Source organism: Nicotiana sylvestris, chromosome 2 (assembly GCF_000393655.2).
Source record: "Nicotiana sylvestris chromosome 2, ASM39365v2, whole genome shotgun sequence".
Lineage (NCBI taxonomy): Eukaryota > Viridiplantae > Streptophyta > Magnoliopsida > Solanales > Solanaceae > Nicotiana > Nicotiana sylvestris.
Window position 1 is genome coordinate 106,614,518 of NC_091058.1, and position 15,270 is coordinate 106,629,787.

Here is a 15,270-nt window from a genome sequence, read left to right on the forward strand (position 1 = left end):
AGGATTTCAAGAAAATAATTATTTTGAAAGGAATTAAAGGAGCATTGAAGTTGTATTTATACTTAACCACGCCGCAAGAATATTCCGCGAGCGGGGTAATTATTCCACTACTCTCGTGGGAGCGGCCCGTTCACTTCGGCAGGTTGGTAATTGTATATATATATATATATATATATATATATATATATATATATATATATATGGTTCGGGCTGTTCGACCCTCGGCAATGCATAATTTACTTTTATGTTGGATCGGGCCGAACGTCCTCGGCGGAAATCGTATGATTTATTGTTCGAAAGACTACTTGTTTTAAAAGAAGGAAATGCCTAGACTTATTAAGTGATGAGAAGGGTTTCAGTATTATTTCTTATTTGAAATTGTTTCTATCTATGTACATTGTGAATTAAAATATTGAACCTCATATTATCATATTATTGACCCTAGTAACTGTCAAGTCGACCCCTCATCACTACTTCTTCGAGGTTAGACTAGATACTTACTAGGTATATATTGTTTATATACTCATACTACGCTTCTATACTTAATTGTACAGGTTCTGAGGCAGGTGCATCTGGCTACCCATCTGGTGTGCATTCTTGATAGTTGGTCGAGATTCCTCGGTGAGCTGCTCCCTTCCTATGCCGTTCAGTAGCATGATGGAGTCTCTCTTTTGTTTTTTAATGTCTATTCTATTTCAGAAAGTAGGATAGATGTATTCTTTTGTATATTCTACTGGGTGCCCATATACTTGTGACAGCAGGTCTTGGCACACACATTAGTAAACTATTCTTTAGGGATGTAATCACTTAATTATGACATCATTTGGTCACTTCAGCTTTGAATTTGCCTAAACTATTTATTATCACTGAATGTTTTAAATTTTATCTAAGTAAATGTCGGAAATATTTTGGTGACATAAATGGAACCCATTAGTTGGTTGAGTTTGGCTTGTCTAACCTCGGTGTTGGGCGCCATCGCGACCTAGATTGGAATTTGGATCGTGACAACATGGTATCAGAGCACTAGGTTCACGTAGGTCTCACAAGTCTTGGCCAAACCTAATAGAGTCCTGCGGATCGGTACAGAGACGTCTGTATCTATCTTCGAGAGGCTATAGGTTGTTCGGAAAACTACTCTTTATTCATCTCCTATTGTGCAGTTGATGGTATACTAAATTCCCTTCTCCTATTCTCACAGAAGGTGAGGACGCGCACGACAGATGTTCCAGATCCGGGAGGAGCTACTCCCCCTTTTGCTAGAGGACGTCTATGACGACCTGGCCGGTCGTCTTAAGAATTAACGCCTCGATCCCCTATTAACTGCTTTCCCCAAGTTTATTTCTACTATTTCAATTTGCCGGAATATTTGGTTTTGAGTTTCGGAGAGTTTTGGGACACCTAGTCCCTAAATTAGAGCTTAAGTGTTGAAAAGTTGACCGTAGTCGGAACAGTGTGAAAACGGCATAGGAATGGAAATTCGATGGTTTCGTTAGCTCCGTTAGGTGATTTCGTGGTTAGGAGCGTGTTCGGAGTGTGTTTTGGAGGTCCGTAGCTAATTTAAGCTTGAAATGCCGGAAGTTGAATTTTTGAATTTTGCAGTTCGATAGTGAGATTTTGATCCAAGGGTCGAAATGGAATTCCGAGAGTTGCAGTAGTTCCATCATTTCATTTGGGATGTGTGTGCAAAATTTCAGGTCATTCGGACAAGGTTTGGTAGACTATTTGATCAAAAGTATGTTTTTAAAGTTTTTGGAATTTTAAGCTTGAATCCGATGAAAAATAGGTGTTTTGATGTTGTTTTGAGCGTTCTGAAGATTGGAACAAGTTTGAATGAGTTTTTAGGATTGGTTGGTAGGTTTGGTTGAGGTCTTGAGGGCCACGGGTGTGTTTCGGATGCTCAACGGATCATTTCATGTTGTTAAAAAGTTACAGGTTTTTGTTCAGTTGTTGCAGAGGGATTTCACCTTCGCGTTCGCGAAGGGTGGTGATGTTTGAGCATTGAGTTCGCGGGAAGGGTATCGCGTTCGCGTAGAAGGAAGTGGTCAGCTGGGTTCGAGGTGGAATTGCTCTTCGTGTTCGCGAAGGGTTGGTCAGCGAAAGCATCGCATTCGCGAGAGGAGTGTCGCGTTCGCGTAAGACGACTTTTGGTCAACGACTTTATTTTCTTTGCGAACGCGAGGCCTTGACCGCGTTCGCGAAGAAGGAATTAAAATACCTTGGCAGAATGTTTAAAAAGGGTTATTTCGCGAATTTTAGCTTAGTTTCCCCCATTGTTAGACGATTTTGAAGCTTTTTGAAGAGGGTTGAAGAGGGATTCAAGGGGAATCACTTAGAGGTAACATTTTTGACTTCATAACTCATTTTTATGTGATTAAATACCTGATTAGTGGTGAAAAATTTGGGAGAAATGGGTAATTAGGGTTTGAGTTTAAGAGAAACAAAAAGGGGTATTTGAGGGGTTAATTGAACTCCGATTTTAGTGTTCTTATTATGCATAGATTCGTGAGAGTGTGAAGATTCCAAAAATATAAATTTCACCCGATTCCGAGACGTGGTCTTGAGGGGCGTTTTGATCATTTTACATAATTTCACGTATTAGCTTAGAATTTAATTGTAGAATCAGTTACTTGAGGTGTTATTTACATTATGCGATTGAATTGAATAGATTTGGGCCATTTGGAGTCGAGTACTCGTGGCAAGAGCGTGGTTTCGGGTTGACTTTGAGCTGGTTCGAGGTAAGTGGCTTGTCTAATCTTGTGTGGGGGACGTTCCCCTTAGGATATGATATATTTGATAATTGAAATACCTTGTACGTGAGGTGACGAGCGTGACTTGAGCTAATTGTTGAAAATCCAATTTTTCCTTAAGTATTTCAATTGAGTTCTTTTTTCCTGTTTTATTCTACTTGCGAATTTAGCCTGTTGCTAGTTTAGAAAAATATGTTTAGTTGACTTAATTTCCTATTTGCTTAAACTGCCTTAATTGCATTACGTGAAGCAGGTTAGGCTAGAATTAAATGTTTACTTGGTACGGAATTTAGCTTAATTGGGTATTCTTTTATTGTTATTGTGTGTTTTTACTTTGGGACTACGTGACGGCATCCCGGGAGATCCCCTATACGTATTTATGATCTGAACAAAGGTGCGGGAGACTAAGAGATCCCTGGCACGTATATTGAGGATACCAAGAGATCTCTAGCATATAATTGAGGATACCAAGAGATTCTCGGGATACCAAGAGATCCTCGGGATACCAAGAGATCCCTAGCATATAATTGAGGATACCAAGAGATCCCTAGCCTATATTGAGGATACCAAGAGATCCTCGGGATACTAAGAGATCCCTAGCATATATTGAGGATACCAAGAGATTTTCGGGATACCAAGAGATCCCCGATTATCATCCTTGTTTTGAGTGGTATTTCTTTGTGGTTTGCCTTCATCTCTATTTCCGTTATTGTACTCTTCTTTTCTGGTGTATATTCTTACTGTGGATTTTCGATCTACTGCTTATCTTATCCTGTCATATTTATATTTATTTAATCTCAGTAGGGCCCTGACCTTCCTCGTCACTACCCAAACGAGGTTAGGCTTGGCACGTACTGAGTACCATTGTGGCGTACTTATGCCTCTTCTAGGCATGTTTTTCATATGCAGATCTAGGTATTTCTACTCAGGCCTACCATCCTTGAGGGAGGCGGCTACTTATAGACTTTGAGGTACATCTGCCGTGTTCGCAGACCAAGGAGTCCCTTTATATTCCTGCCTTTTTGTATTTAGCCTTTATGTACTTTCTGTTCTTATTAGACAAATTCCGGAGTTAGAGCTATGTAGTATTTCCTTTTCTTTGCTTGTGATTCGTGAGTTTCCGGGTCTTGGATTTGGATATTAGTTTTGAGATTTATATATGGTGTATGCCGAGCGGCACATTTAAACATTATTGTTGCCTTATTTCTATTTTCAAATTGTTTACTTCTGCAAGTTTTGGTTATTTTCCGCAATTTAGGCTTACCTAGTCGTAGAGACTAGGTGCCGTCACTATGGTTCACGGAGCATGAACCGGGGTCGTGATAAGTTGGTATCAGAGCTCTAGGTTCATAGGAGTCATGGATCACAAGCCGGTTTATTAGAGTCTTGCTGATCGGTACAGAGACGTCTGTACTTATCTATGAGAGGCTATGTAACTGTTAGGAAAACTTCCACTTCATTTGATTTCCTTGTCGTGCGATATTTTGACATCCCAATTCTAAACTTCTATCTTCTATTCTCTAATAGATGGTGAGGACATGTGCTACCCGAGATGATCAGGCACCCGCGCCCCTTACTGCAGCCGTTAGAGGTCGGGGCCGGGGTAGAGGCCGAGGACGCGCACGTGGTGCAGCCAAAGCACCTGCGCGAGCTGCCGCCGAGGTACCACCAGCAGATCCAGCCAGCGTCCAGGCACCTAACACACCTACTGCTACTACCTTCCAGCTTCGAGGAGCCGCCTATGAGTGGTGGCGCACCTATGGGCTAGGCAGTCCAGATGAGGCTGCTTCACTGATTTGGGCTCAGTTTTCAGATCTGTTCCTGAGGGAGTATGTTCCTCAGAGCCTCAGGGATACATGGCACGCAAAGTTTGAGCATTTGCGCCAGGGTGCTATGACTGTTTCAGAGTATGCTGTCCGTTACACCAGCTTGGCTAGACATGCACCAGCCTTGGTTTCTACCATTCGCGAGAGGGTTCGCCGGTTTATTGAGGGCCTTATTCCCAGCATCAGATCTAGCATGGCTCATGAGTTGGAGATGGATATTTCTTACTAGTAGGTGGTGAGCATTGCTAGGAGGATTTAGGGTATGCATGCTATGGAGAAAGAGGAGAGGGAGGCCAAGAGGTCTCGATAGTCGGGCTATTATTCTGGTGCCCGTACCCCAGTTGCAGGTCATCATGGTAGGGTTTATATGAGTTGCCCTTTTTATTTAGCTCTTCCAGCAGCCAGTGGTATTCCAACTCCTCCTAGGCCTTAGGAGCCTTACACCTCTGGTTTCTAGCGCGCCTCTTGCATGGGGTGCTTTCAAAGGTCAGTCCAGCAGATCTGGTCTGAGCCAGTCACAGCCGCCACGTCCTCCTAGAGCTTGTTTTGAGTGTGGTGACACACACCACGTGGTGAGGGATTGCCCTAGACTTAGGATGAGTGAACCTCCATAGACTTCTCAACCACGAGTTCTCAGGCTATGGTTACAGCTCCAGTTGCTACCCCACCTGCTCAACCAGCTAGAGGTGGAGGTTGGGAAGGTAGAGGTCGCCCTAGAGGTTGAGGCCAGGCTAGATACTATGGTCTTCCTGCCTGTACCGAGGTTGTTGCCTCCGATTCTGTCATCATAGGTATTATATTGGTTTGTCACAGAGATGCATCGGTTCTATTCGATCTAGGCTCTACTTACTCTTATGTGTCTTCTTATTTTGCTCTACATTTGGGTGTATCTCGAGATTCTTTGAGTTCCCCTATTATATTTCTACTTTTGTGGGAGATTCCCTTGTTGTGGACTGCGTTTATCGGTCGTGTTTGGTTGCTCTTAGTGGGTTTAAGACCAGAGCCGATTTATTGTTGCTCAGCATGGTAGATCTCGATATTATCTTGGGCATGAACTGGTTGTCGCCCCATTATGCTATTCTTGATTGTCACGCCAAAACCGTGACGCTGGCTATGCCAGGTATACCGCTTGTTGAGTGAAGGGGTACTTTAGATCACACTCCCGGTAGAGTTATTTCTTTTCTTAAAGCTCAGCGTATGGTTAAGAAGCGGTGTGACACATATTTAGCTTATGTGAGAGATGTCAGCATTGATACCCCTTTAGTTGATTCAGTCCCAATAGTACAGGATTTTCCCGATGTGTTTCTAGTTGTTCTTCCAGGCATGCCACATGATAGAGATATTGATTTTGGCATTGATCTGTTGCCAGTCACTCAGCCCATTTCTATTCCTCCGTATCGTATGGCTCCTCCTAAGTTGAAGGAGTTGAAGGATCAGTTACAGGAAGTGCTTGATAAGGGTTTTATTCGACCCAATGTATCACCTTAGGGTGCTCCTGTCTTGTTTGTGAAGAAAAAGGATGGTTCTATGCGTATGTGTATTGATTATCGCCAGTTGAACAAGGTTACAGTGAAGAACCGTTATCCTTTGCCTCGTATTGATGATCTGTTTGACCAGCTTCAGGGCGCACGAGTGTTTTCTAAGATTGACTTGCGCTCAGGTTACCATCAGTTGAAGATTTGGGAGCCAAATATCTCGAAGACTGCTTTCAGGACTCGGTATGTCCATTACGAGTTCTTTGTTATGTCATTTGGGCTGACCAATGCCCCAACAACCTTTATGCATTTGATGCATAGTGTGTTTTGGTCGTATCTTAACTCGTTCTCTATTGTCTTTATTGATTATATTCTGGTGTATTCCTGGAGTCGGAAAGATCATGAGCAGCACCTGAGGACTGTGCTTTACACTCTGAGAGAGAAGAAGTTATATGCTAAGTTCTCGAAATGTGAGTTTTGGTTGGATTCAGTGGCATTCTTAGGCCACGTGGTATCGAGTGAGGGTATTCAGGTGGATCCGAAGAAGATAGAGGTTGTGCAGAGTTGGCCCAGACCATCCTCAGCTACAGTGATCCACAGTTACCTTGGTTTGGCGGGCTACTACCGTCGTTTTATGGAGGGGTTTCATCGATTGCAGCCCCTATGACCAGGTTGACCCAGAAGGGTGCTCCGTTTCAGTGGATGGAGGAGTGTGAGGCGAGCTTTTAGAAGCTCAAGACAGCTTTGATCACAGTCCTAATTTTGATATTGCATATAGGTTCGGGGTCTTATACGGTCTATTGAGATGCCTCGAGGGTTGGCCTTAGAGTGGTGCTGATGCAGGACGGTAGGGTGATTGCCTACGTGTCCAAACAGTTGAAGATACATGAGAAGAACTACCCTGTTCACGACCTTGAGTTAGTTACCATTGTTCACGCCCTGAAAATTTGGCGCCATTACTTATACGGTGTTCCTTGTGAGATTTACACTGACCATCGGAGCTTGCAGCACTTGTTCAAGCAAAAGGATCTAAATTTTCGCCAAATGAGGTAGTTAGAGTTGCTAAAGGACTATAATATCACTATTTTGTACCACCCGGGCAAGGCCAATGTGGTGGCCGATGCTTTGAGTCGCCGGGCAGAGAGTTTGGGGAGTTTGGCTTATTTACCACCTATAGCGATGGTTGTTTAGGCCTTAGCCAGCCAGTTTGTGAGATTGGATCTTTCGGAGCCCAATCGGGTTCTAGCTTGCATGGTTTCTCGGTCTTCCTTATTTGATCGTTCAGGGAGCGGCAGTATGATGACCCTCATTTACATGTCCTCAAGGACAAGGTTCAGCATGGTGATGCCAGAGATGTGACTATTGGTGATGATGGAGTATTGAGGATGCAGGGTCGGATTTGTGTACCCAATGTTGATAGGCTTCGAGAGTTGATTCTAGAGGAGGCCCATAGTTCGCGGTATTCCATCCATCCGGGTGACGCGAAGATGTATCAAGATTTGAGACAACACTATTGGTGGAGGCAGATGAAGAAGGATATAGTTGGATTTGTAGCTCGGTGTCTCAACTGTCAGCAGGTGAAGTATGAGTACCAGACACCGGGCGGGTTGCTTCACCAGATAGAGATCCCGTAGTGGAAGTGGGAGCGGATCACCATGGACTTTGTAGTTGGGCTCCTACGGACTTTGAGAAAATTCGATGCTATTTGGGTGATTGTGGATCGGCTGACCAAGTCCGCTCATTTCATTCTTGTGTGTACTACTTATTCTTCAGAGTAGTTGGCAGAGATTTATATCCAGGAGATTGTTCGTCTGCATGGTATTCCAATGTCCATCATTTCAGATAGAGGTACTCAGTTCACATCACAGTTCTGGAGAGTTGTTCAGCATGAGTTAGGTACTCAGGTAGTGTTGAGTACAACATTTCACTCTCAGACGGACGGACAATCCGAGCGCACTATCCAGATTCTTGAGGATATGCTCTGTGTGTGTGTGATTGTGTTTGAAGGGTCTTGGGATCAGTTCTTGCCACTGGCGGAGATTGCTTACAACAACAGCTATCAGTCCAGCATTCAGATAGCACCGTATAAGGCTTTATATGGGAGACGGTGTAGATCCCCGGTGGGCTGGTTTGTGCCGGGTGAGGTTATATTATTGGGCACGGACTTAGTTCAGGATACTTTGGAAAAGGTTAAGGTGATTCACGATAGGCTCCCTACAGCCCTGTCTAGACAGAAAAGTTATGCGGACCAGAAGGTTTGTGATGTTTCCTATATGGTTGGAGAGCGGGTTCTGCTTCGGGTATCGCCTATGAAGGGCGTTATGAGATTTGGGAAGAAAGGGAAGTTGGGTCTGAGGTTTACTGGCCCTTTTGAGATATTGAGGCGTGTTGGGGAGGTTGCTTATGAGCTTGCCTTACCTTCCAGCTTGGCCGGAATTCATCCGGTATTCCATATTTTGATACTCCGGAGGTATCACAGTGATCCATCACACGTGTTGGATTTCAATTCAGTCCAGTTGGACAAGGATCTATCTTATATTGAAGAGCCAGTAGCAATATTGGACAGGCATGTTAGAAAGCTGAGGTCAAAGAACATTGCATCAGTGAAGGTCCAATGACAGGGTCGTCCGGTCGAGGAGGCGACCTGGGAGACCGAGCAGGATATGCACAGTCGTTTCCCTCATCTTTTCACTGCTTCAGGTATGTCTTTATGCTCATTCGAGGACGAACAAATGTTTAAGTGTAGGAGGTTGAGACGACCCGGCCGGTCATCTTAAGAATTAATGCCCTGATCCCCTATTAACTGCTTTCCCCAAGTTTATTTATGCTATTTCGATTTGTCGGGATGTTCGATTTTGAGTTTCGGAGAGTTTTGGGACACTTAGGCCCTAAATGAGAGCTTAATTGTTGGAAAGTTGACCGTAGTCGGAACAGTGTGAAGACGGCCTCGAAATGGAAATCTGATGGTTTTGTTAGCTCCGTTGGGTGATTTCAGGGTTAGGAGCTTGTTCGGAGTGTGTTTTGGAGGTCCGTAGCTAATTTAGGCTTGAAATGCCGGAAGTTGATTTTTTGAAGTTTTCGGTTCGATAGTGAGATTTTGATTCGAGGGTTGGAATGGAATTCCGAGAGTTGCAATAGTTCTGTCATGTCATTTGGGATGTGTGTGCAAAATTTTAGGTTATTCGGATGAGGTTTGGTGGACTTTTTCATCGAAAGTGTGTTTTTAGAGTTTTTGGAATTTTAATCTTGAATCTAATGAAAAATAGGTGTTTTGATGTTGTTTTGAGCATTCCGAAGGTTGGAACAAGTTTGAATGATGTTTTAGGATTGGTTGGCAGGTTTGGTTGAGGTCATGGGGGCCTCGGGTGTGTGTCGGATGCTCAACGGATCATTTCATGTTGTTAAAAAGTTGCAGGTTTTTGTTCAGCTATTGCAGAGGGATTTCACCTTCGCGTTCGTGAAGGGTGGTGATGTTTGAGCATCGAGTTCGCGGGAAGGGTATCGCGTTCGCGTAGAAGGAAGTGGTCAGCTGGGTTCGAGGTGGAATTGCTCTTCGTGTTCGCGAAGGGTTGGTCAGCGGAAGCATCGCATTCGGGAGAGCAGTGTCGCTTTCACGTAAGACGACTTTTGTCAATGACTTTATGTGCTTCGCGAACGCGAGTCCTTGACCGCGTTCGCGAAGAAGGAATTAAAATACCTTGGCAGAATGTTTAAAAAGGGTTATTTCACGAATTTTAGCCTAGTTTCCCCTATTGTTAGGCGATTTTGAAGCTTTTTGAAGAGGGTTGAAGAGGGATTCAAGGGGAATCATTTAGAGGTAACATTTTTGACTTCATAACTCGTTTTTATGTGATTAAATACCTAATTAGTGGTGAAAAATTTGGGAGAAATGGGTAATTAGGGCTTGAGTTTAAGAGAAACAAAAAGGGGTATTTGAGGGGTCAATTGAACTTCGATTTTAACGTTCTTATTATGCATAGATTCATGAGAGTATGAGGATTCCAAAAATACAAATTTCACCCGATTCCGAGACTTGGGCCCAAGGGGCATTTTGGTCATTTTACATAATTTTGCTTATTAGCTTAGAATTTAATTGTAGAATCAGTTACTTGAAGTGTTATTTACATTATGTGATTGAATTGTATAGATTTGGGCCATTTGGAGTTGAGTACTCGTGGCAAGAGCGTAGTTTCGGGTTGACTTTGAGCCGGTTCGAGGTAAGTGGCTTGTCTAACCTTGTGTGGGGGACCTTACCCTTAGGATATGATATATTTGATAATTGAAATGCCTTGTACATGAGGTGACGAGCGCGTACTTGAGCTAATTGTTGAAAATCCGGTTTTTCCTTAAGTATTTCAATTGAGTTCTTTTTTCCTGTTTTATTCTACTTGCAAATTTAGCCTGTTGCTAGTTTAGATAAAACATGTTTAGTTGACTTAATTGCCTATTTGCTTAAACTGCCTTAATTGCATTATGTGAAGCATGTTAGGCTAGAATTAACTGTTTACTTGGTACGAAATTTAGCTTAATTGGGTATTCTTGTGTTGCTACTGTGTGTTTTTACTTTGGGACTACGGGACGGTATCCTAGGAGATCCCCTGTATGTATTTATGATTTGAATTGAGGTATGGGATACCAAGATATCCCTGACACGTATATTGAGGATACTAAGAGATCCCTAGCATGTGAGGATAGCAAGAGATCCTCGGGATACCAAGAGATCTCTAGCATATAATTGAGGATACCAATAGATCCTCGGGATACCAAGAGATCCCTAGCATATAATTGAGGATACCAGGAGATCCTCGGGATACATCCCAAGCCTATATTGAGGATACCAAGAGATCCTCAGGATACTAAGAGATCCCTAGAATATATTGAGGATACCAAGAGATCCTCGGAATACCAAGAGAACCCCGGTTATCATCCTTGTTTTGAGTGGTATTTCCTTGTGGTTTGCCTTCATCTCTGTTTCCATTATTGCACTCTTATTATCCTGTGTATATTTTTATTGTAGATTTTTAATTGTATTGCTTATCTTATCTTGTCATCTTTATATTTATTTAATCTCAGTAGGGCCCTGACCTTCCTCGTCACTACCCAACCGAAGTTAGGCTTGGCACTTACTGAGTACTGCTGTGGTGTACTCATGCCTCTTCTACGCATGTTTTTCATGTGCAGATCTAGGTACTTCAACTCAGGCCTACCATCCTTGAGGGAGGCGACTACTTAGAGACTTCGAGGTACATCTGCCGCGTCCGCAGAACGAGGAGTCCCTTTCTATTCCTGCATTTTTGTATTTAGCCCTTTTGTACTTTCTGTTCTTATTAGACAAATTCCAGAGTTAGAGCTATGTCGTATTTCCTTTTCTTAGCTTGTGATTCGTGGGTTTCCGGGTCTTGGATTTGGATATTGGTTTTGAGATTTATATATGGTGTATGCCGAGCGGCATAATTAAACACGGTTATTGCCTTATTTCTTTTTTTAAATTGTTTACTTCCGCAAGTTTTGGTTATCTTCCGCAATTTAGGCTTACCTAGTCGTAGAGACTAGGTGCCATTACGATGGTTCATAGAGGGCGAACCAGGGTCGTGACAGCGTCCTAGAGCTGCCCCAATTGCACCACCGATGGATCCTACAAGGGATCCTATCATAGAGGAGCAGGGCGAGGTGCCCGCAACTGATCCTACCTCGACAGACTTCATGACAGCACCGGGTTTCCAGGAGGTCATAGGCCATATGTTGCGGTTCATGGACAACATGACTCAGGCTGGTTTATTTCCAGCGGACCCAGCCACATCTCAGGTGGGAGGGAGAGCACAAACCCCTACTGCCTAGGCTCCAGGTCATGCAGTAGTAGTGTATCTGATAGCATCAAGAACAAGGATATAGTTAAGGACAATGATAGAGATGATAGAGTTTTGGAAGCTCTAAGGCCATTTACAAGATCTCAAGCTAAAGAGTTGCAAGCTAAGGTTGCTAGACTTCAATGGCAAATAAAGAAGCTTTTAATTGTAGAGGAAGAGCTCAAGCCCAAAGGAGATGAATTGTCCAAGTTTTACAACTATTTGGTAGTCCAAATTGAAGTCCAAGAGGAGGAAAATTGGGTTACCAAATCAGCCCTTGAAGTCCACCAATAGGGCTCAAAATGACCTTAAAAGAGGTCCAAAAGGGGGTGTTTCAAAAGGAGCCCAATTGGAGTCCAAACCAATGGCCCAAACTAGTTGTTTTAAGGCCCAAATCTGCCCCAAAGGGTCTTGGCCGCCCCCACCTAATTTTAATGACTTTTCTTACTCTTTAGCAACCACCCTACCTAATTGTAATGACTTTGTATGCCTTAGCAACCACCCTACCTAATTTTAAGGACTTTTATGCCTTAGTATTCCTATAAATAGGGAGTTCTTCTCATTCATAAGATACAACATTTATTGATTAAGTATATCATACTTTGAGAGTTCTTTTGAACCTTTGTTACTTGTGCTTTGAGATTTATCTTTCAACCTTTACTAGTTCTTAGTTCAAGGTAGTAAGATTACTTCTCTTTTATGATATCTTTGATTCCTTTGTGGTATTCTTAGAAGGCGATTAATACTAGTTATTAATTGTTGTCTCAAGTTACTCGTAAAGTGGTCAAGATCCGAATCTATTGTTTTGATTTGCTTTTTAAGTAAAGGCGTTTGATTTCTTCCATAAATCAAGACGTTGTTACTTTGATCTTGTCAAGGCTATAGAACTTACGTTCTTGGAAGTTCTTGGAATTCTTTCCTTGAATTCGTCCCATATCCTTTATTTTCATCTCTTTAATTCTAGTTGTTCAATTCCTTGTTGTTATTGTTTCCGCATTTACTTCTCAAATTCTTACTCTAATTTGGATTCCCGACCTAGTTGTTATCAAGTGGTATCAGAGCGGTTTTTATCAAGATTTCGTTCTTGGTAAGTCTTGGGATTTCTTGAATACTAAGAGCAAAGAAAAAAAATTAAAAAAAAAAAAAGAAGAAGCGAAAATCAGTTTTTAGAACAAAAAAAATAGAATTGAGTGCTCTCCGGGATATTTCTTTTGTATCTAATTTGTTACCAAAAATTAACAAAGGAAACAAGAAGAGGGGATCCTAGATTTTCTTACTCTTTCTAATCTAAACATATAATCCTTTCCTTTTTGTTCGCGTCATGTTTCAACCGAGCCTAATAGTTCTAGGATTTGGTTTTTCTTTCATTAGTTCCCCAAAAATCTGAATTTTACTACTAAGAATTTCATACGAGTTGGGTTTAATTATAAATCTACAAAGTATTTTGTTCAAAGGTTATTCCGAGAAAAAAAAAGAGAGCTAATTTTTGTGATACAGTTTACACTTTTTTTTAAAAGATGTCGCGTACAGGTAGTGATGATGAACGAAGGGTTCTCCAAGAAGCTGAAATCAAAGCAAGAAATGATTTTACCTTGCAAGCTATGCATCAACAATTTGAAAGGTTGAATTTGCAACTCCAAGAGATGAGGGATACCATTGCTGATCAAAATGATACAATAGCTGAACTTAGGAGGGAAAATAATGTTAGACCCCAAGCTAGGAGAAATGTACCCCATGCTCCCATTGTAAATCAAGAAAACCCTATAGATGATTTTAATGATATTGATTTTGATAGGGTGGGAAGAGATAGGAGGGGACAAAGAGGTAGAGTAGAAGATGACAATATAAGTAGTATAAAGATGAAGATGCCATCATTCAAGGGAGCAAGGGACCCAGACTTGTACCTTGATTGGGAGAGAAAGGTTGAAGCCATCTTTGATTGTCACAACTACTCTGAGGGTAAGAAAGTTAAACTTGCTGTTGTTGAGTTTTCTGACTATGCTGCTATTTGGTGGAAAAAGCTTGCTAGGGACAGATTGCAAGAAGGACAAGCACCAGTTGCTACTTGGGCTGAGATGAAGAGGGTGATGAGGAAGAGATTCGTGCCATCACACTTTCAAAGAGAGCTACAACAACGTCTTCAAACATTGAAGCAAGGGTCCATGTCTGTGGATGAGTACTTTAAGGCTATGGATATGGCTATGATCCAAGCTAATTGTACAGAGGAAGAAGAGGCTACAATGGCTAGGTTTTTAAATGGTTTAAATAAGGAAATAGCTGATGTAGTAGAATTACAACAATATGTAACAATAGATGAGTTAGTTGATTTGTCTGTAAAGATAGAAAATCAAAATAAAAGAAAGCAGACTAGCTCGTGGAAAGGTCGGACAAGCACCATCTCCAAGAATCCATGGCCATATCATGAGATGAAGAGTTCTTCTAGACCTCAAGAAGACAAGGGTAAAGGTAAATTTGAGAACAAAGAGGGAGGTAAAACCTTTAACCCTAAACCTTTTACACCTTCTAGTTCTATTCAATGTCATAAATGTAAAGGAAGGGGACATATGATGCATGAATGTCCAAGTAGAAGAAACATCATTCTTAGAGAAGATGGAGGATATGAGAGTGAAAGAGGTGAGGGAGAAGAAGAGGGAGATGTGAGTGATGAAGATGATGTAGAACTACCTAATGAGGGCATGATTGGGGTAGTTAGAAGGATTATGACTATCAATTTGGCAAGCAATAGTGAAGAACAAAGGGAGAATATATTCCATACTAGGTGTGGGATAAAGGGAAAAACTTGCTCTATGATCATTGATAGTGGTAGTTGTGCTAATGTGGTGAGTTCATACTTTGTGGAAAAATTGGGACTTGCCTGCATGAAACACCCTACTCCATATAGACTCCAATGGTTAAATGATAGTGGTGAACTAAAGGTAAACAAACAGTGCATGATTTCATTTAATGTTGGTAGATATGAGGATGATATTCTTTGTGACATAATACCTATGCAAGCTTGTCATATCTTACTGGGTCGTCCTTGGCAGTATGACAGGAATGTTTTTCATGATGGAAGAAAGAATAGATATTCTCTTGAACTAAATGGCAGGAAATTTACTCTTGCACCTTTATCTCCTTCTCAAGTGTTTGAAGATCAAAAGAGATTAAGAGAAACAATGGGAAAACCAAGGGGAGAGATAAAAAGTGAGCTTGAGGAAAAAGAAAAGAAAGAAGGCCAAGAATTAGAAAAAAAGAGAGATGGCCGAGAGAAAGAGAGAGAGGGCAGCAATTTGAGAGAAGAGATAAAAAAGGGTTTGAATGAAAAAATAGACAGTCTTGGTGAGAGGAAAGAGGTTAAGGAAAGAAAAAAAGAGAG

The 15,270-nt window shown here is 41.9% G+C and overlaps 1 protein-coding gene across 1 annotated transcript; it reads left to right on the top strand.

The window, feature by feature from the left end:
* The first annotated feature begins 8,321 nt into the window (after positions 1–8,321).
* On the top strand, positions 8,322–8,666 carry LOC138885377 (uncharacterized). Its single transcript, XM_070166321.1, has one exon. The coding sequence runs from the start codon at positions 8,322–8,324 to the stop codon at positions 8,664–8,666; it is 345 nt and encodes a 114-aa protein (XP_070022422.1).
* Positions 8,667–15,270: the final 6,604 nt, after the last annotated feature.

Bases quoted from the DNA above. Each gene is read 5' to 3' on its own strand.
- LOC138885377 (XM_070166321.1), top strand. From the start codon at position 8,322: ATGGTTGGAGAGCGGGTTCTGCTTCGGGTATCGCCTATGAAGGGCGTT.